The following is a 4,769-nucleotide window of genomic DNA, read 5'->3' on the forward strand; positions in this document are numbered from 1 at the left end:
ATGGGATTGGGAAATCACCGTTTTAGATATTAAATCCTTTGATTAAAAAAAAGGATTAAAGCCTTTGTTTTTCCTTTCACGAGCATTTATGTTGCTTTTCAATTTTCAATGGTATTCATCTGTCCCTTTTTTCTACCAACTTTTTTTTTTTTTTGAATGGGTACTTTCATTAAAAAGGTAGAAGTTATAACATCACCAAATTTGGATTCATTCACGGAAAGTGATAAGTTTGCTAAGGAATGATTCATCACATAGTTAGGACGATTAGTCGTCTAGCACCAATCCAAATTCACGTGGTTGTTGTTCAATGCTTGGCAAGCAATCAGTTTAGGCATAAACTTTGCGATAGATACCCCAGTCTCAAATACAGCACTAGATCCAAAATTGTAACTTTACTTGATTATATATTTTGTTGATACTCAAAATTAGTTCAACAAATAAAATTACGACTTTACTTAGATTTTTTACATAATATTTAATCTCGTCATACAACCTCTACTTCATTCTTTTTTTCTTGCAGTGGCATAGCTCAACAACAAAATTGTAATTAGATTTGGAATTTTCACACTAGATTTGATCTTCTTAAACAAACTTTACTTCATTGTTCTTTTCTTCCGGTGGCACCTGGCGGCACACAATTTTCGTAGTCGATGGTGTACTTTCAAGTCGCAAATTTTATTGGAAAAGCAATTTAGCAAAGGTTCGACAAGTTAGTGTGATCAAGGATCCAATTTGAATGTACAATCTTCTATTTGTTGGCCATGTTCTTTTATTTTGTTGGGTCAACATCTTACCTTAATTCTCACATTGTTCACTTTAAACTTAAACCCTCAGTTTTTTTTTTAAACACTTTCCCAAAAACCTCATAGTAATAAAATAAATGGAATAATAACATGTCATGAGACTTTCATATCCTTCTCCTTATTCCCCGAGCTCTATTCTTATGAACTCCCTCGCTCTCTGCCGTATTTTGAGTTTTAGTCCATGCTTCAATGAGTTTCATTTGTTCATGACACATCATCTATTAGTTTCACTCAAATTAATCTTTATCATTTATTAATCACAACCCCAAGATCAATCTTCACAATAATATCATGATACCGTGAAAGAAAGCCAATGACCAGTTAGAAACATAATCATGCATCGGCTATCCAAAATTTGTCATGAACGAACGTATTAAGCCTATGCCAGATTATTCTCCAACAATGTGACTCAGCAGCTTCTCCACTTCCATGCTTTGATAACAGTCATACACTTAAACATCATTTCATAGAAGTGAAAGCCATCCCAATGGACCTATGCCTTGAGACACGCCGTCCCAGCCAAGGTTGGAGCTTCGGAACAAAAAAAACATTTTTTTTTTCATTGAACAAATAATCTGTTTTCGTATAATGATGGGAAAAGTTTAAAAATGGTATTCTTAAAAAATAAAGTAAGGACCTTTTCTTCTAAGAATATTTTTGGGTTTGGGTGGGAGCCTGGGCCGAGGGCCAGCCCGCCCCAGTAATTTGGGTCGGCCATGCCTTGAGAAGGCCATCACTATTTGATGAGGTAGAATTGAATGTCAATATGGTATTTTGAAACATTGTTCGAAAAATTTGGCAATTTTTAATTTATCAACTTTTTATGGAGTTAGCTTTTTATTTTATTTATTTATTTATTATTATTGTGTTCATTATTGTTTCTTTTATACTTTCTTTTAAAAAATAACATATTTATTTTTATATTATTAACAGTTTTTTCACTTATTTTTTTTTTTTAAAAAAAGACATAACTAAAGCAAATACTACTATTTTGGCTTAAAAAAAAACAAATACTATTTTGAATTTCCCAATGAATCTCTTGTTATACAATATAGGCATGTGAAGCTACTAGCTTTTGACTGAATATTTACATTTCAATTTTCAAAATGATATCTTTGTTTAAGAAAATTAAAAACCAAATCCGACAGAAATAATATATCATGACGCATCACAAATATCAAATTAAGTCCAAGTTTAGAATAACCAAACTCTCATTGCTAGCTGATCACTTTTAAGAAAAAAGATTTAATCAAACTATCTAGTAATCCTAAACAATAGTTTAACAATGCATGCCAACCACGTGACACGTGGAAAAAACAACTCTTAAGAAACTGACACGTGTCACGTACACCTAACACGTGTCAACTCTTATGGAACAACTCTAATTGTAAATGTAACGTATTAATTATAAATAGACGACTCGAAGCTTAAGCAATATCAGTGAAAAGCGATAATGGAGAATAAGAAGCAAGAAGAACGGAGCAGTGAGAAAAAAACAGTGAATGATAATATTATAAATGATGATGATGATGATAAGAGAAAGAGTGAGAAATTAGAAGGGCTGGCGATGGAGGATAGTCCGTACTTGCAGTACAAAGACTTGGAGGATTACAAGATGAAAGCGTACGGCGCCCAAGGACATCTGGAGCCCGTGGCCGGCCGCGGTGCCGGAGCCTCAACCGATGCCCCGACTTCTCAGACTAATCATAATAAAGCTTCCGCAACTGATACCATCAACCGCCTTGGGGTTCCCTAGCTAGCTTGCTATAGTAGTCAGTTAATATAATTAATTGTATTTCATCTTTATTATTAATTTTTGCATGATATGATTTTAATTACCAAGCACTTTTCTTAACTACATAATAATTAATAATACAATAGTATTATTTAATATCATGCAATAATATATCGTAATGAAGACTCTTGTCTCCCACCGCCAAGTTAATTCTTATACATTATGTAATTTTAAATAATATATAATTCTTAATTTTATGGTATCAGATTATTGTCTCAGTAACTAAAATTTATACAATTATTCATTCAAAAAAAAAATTATACAATTATGGGATATTAAATTTTGAGGTTTAAATAGTGTAAGCTTGATAATTTTAACCTTAACGATCAATGTAATTTTCTGTCAGCGTTTTAAAAATCTATTCGCTACGAAAATTGTGACTAAAGATAAAAAAATTATGCCTAATTATGAATTATCATTATTGTGTTGTGAGTAAAAAGTCTGTAGTTAAAAATATTAATTACAAAAATTATAATTTATTGTGACTAAATGTATTTTTAGTCGTGATTAAAATTAAATTAGTGTGCAGTAACTTTTTATTGTGTTTAAAAATTAAATTTAGTTTGTTGTGATTAAAAAATTGTAATTTCTAGTCTCTACTGCACAGATTAATGGGTATTAAAAATTCTTACTTTTTTTCTGAATTTTGGAGAGAATTTGAACTTGGACTCGTGAACCACTACTAGCATGTTTATGTTTATGACCACAAAATTCTTAAATTTAATTTTGAAAGAGAGAAAAAAAAGATGAATTACTCTCTCTGATAGAAAGCGGTTCTGTTTTAAAGTATTAATTTTTTATTATTTTAGTGAAATAATTATATAAAAAAATATTTAATAATCTTTTTAATCAAATTTTTTATACATTTTCTAAATTTAATTTTATTCTTTTCTTACAACTAAACATCACTTTAAATTCTTAAAAGACAGAGTAACTTTAAATTGTTGTCTACGCACCCAGGAAACAACAGGGTCGTCTTGAGATTTGTTAGATCTTAAGAAATTTACATATATATTTTAATTGTAGTTTTAGAAATTATTAAAAAAAAAAGTGTATCTGCCTTAGTTCAGGTTAATTGTAAAATTAATTTATACGTATTCTTAAGTGATATTCAAGGGATGCTTGGGATGCTTGAAGCGACAGATGGCACCTTTTATCTTGGTTTGCCTAATATTATTGGCCGAAACAAAACCTCTATTCTTGGCTTCTTAAAGAATAAGGTAATGGCTCGGATCAACAGTTGGGATGGCAAATTTTTATCTCGAGCTGGCAAGGAAATCCTTCTTAAAACTGTGATTCAATCCTTGCCCACTTACGCTATGAGTGTCTTCTTAATTCCTCTAGGCATTTGTGAGGATATTGAGAAGCTTATGGCCAGCTTTTGGTGGAAAACAACTTCAAGCAAGGATCGTGGCATTACATGGATGTCTTGGGAAAGAATGGCAAAGCCCAAGCTGGAAGGTGGTATGGGTTTCCAACATCTTCATTACTTTAATATCGCAATGCTTGCTAAACAAGATTGGAGACTTTTGTGTAAACCGGACTCTCTGGTGGGTCAAATTTTCAAAGCTAAATACTTTCCTACCAGTGATTATCTCTCTGTTGATTTGGGAAATAATCCCAGCTTTGTCTGGCGTAGTGTTTGGGCTGCTCAAAGTGTGGTTCGTCTTGGGGTCGTGCGTATTATTGGAAATGGTGAAACTACCAGAATTCTCTCTACCCCATGGATGTCTGACACTGAAAACAGACTTGTAACCTCAACTCATCCAGCTCTTTTGCATAATACTGTGAGTTCTCTCTTCTCTTTGGAGACTCGTACCTAGGATTCTGATGTTGTTAAGGATCTGTTTAACAACCAAGATGTTAGCTTGATTCTTGGTCTTCCGTTATCTCCAAATTCTGATACTGACTTCTAGTCTTGGTCGGGAGATCGTACTAGGTTCTTTTCTGTTAAAACCGCCTACTATTTGCTGCAGAAGAATAAACCCCAGCACTCTAGTGCTGATAATTCTGGTTTTTGGCGTAAAATGTGGCATTTGAAGATCCCACCCAAGGTTAAGAACTTGCTATGGCGTGCAATTACTGATTGTCTTCCCACCTGCCTTCAACTAGTAACTAAACATGTGAGTATTTCTGCGCTCTGCCCTGTGTGCACAAACCAAGCCGAGTAA

General features: G+C 32.9%; 2 protein-coding genes across 2 annotated transcripts; both read left to right on the forward strand.

Moving 5' to 3' along the window:
* The first annotated feature begins 2,228 nt into the window (after positions 1 to 2,228).
* On the forward strand, positions 2,229 to 2,803 carry LOC115714574 (uncharacterized). The gene has a single exon (XM_030643314.2). The coding sequence runs from the start codon at positions 2,257 to 2,259 to the stop codon at positions 2,557 to 2,559; it is 303 nt and encodes a 100-aa protein (XP_030499174.2). The 5' UTR covers positions 2,229 to 2,256; the 3' UTR covers positions 2,560 to 2,803.
* A 913-nt stretch (positions 2,804 to 3,716) lies between these two features.
* On the forward strand, positions 3,717 to 4,769 carry LOC133037129 (uncharacterized mitochondrial protein AtMg00310-like). Its single transcript, XM_061113958.1, has 2 exons — positions 3,717 to 4,385; positions 4,575 to 4,769. Exons 1-2 carry the CDS (start codon positions 3,717 to 3,719, stop codon positions 4,767 to 4,769), a joined length of 864 nt encoding a protein of 287 aa, XP_060969941.1.

This window comes from Cannabis sativa, chromosome 4, assembly GCF_029168945.1.
Source record: "Cannabis sativa cultivar Pink pepper isolate KNU-18-1 chromosome 4, ASM2916894v1, whole genome shotgun sequence".
Lineage (NCBI taxonomy): Eukaryota > Viridiplantae > Streptophyta > Magnoliopsida > Rosales > Cannabaceae > Cannabis > Cannabis sativa.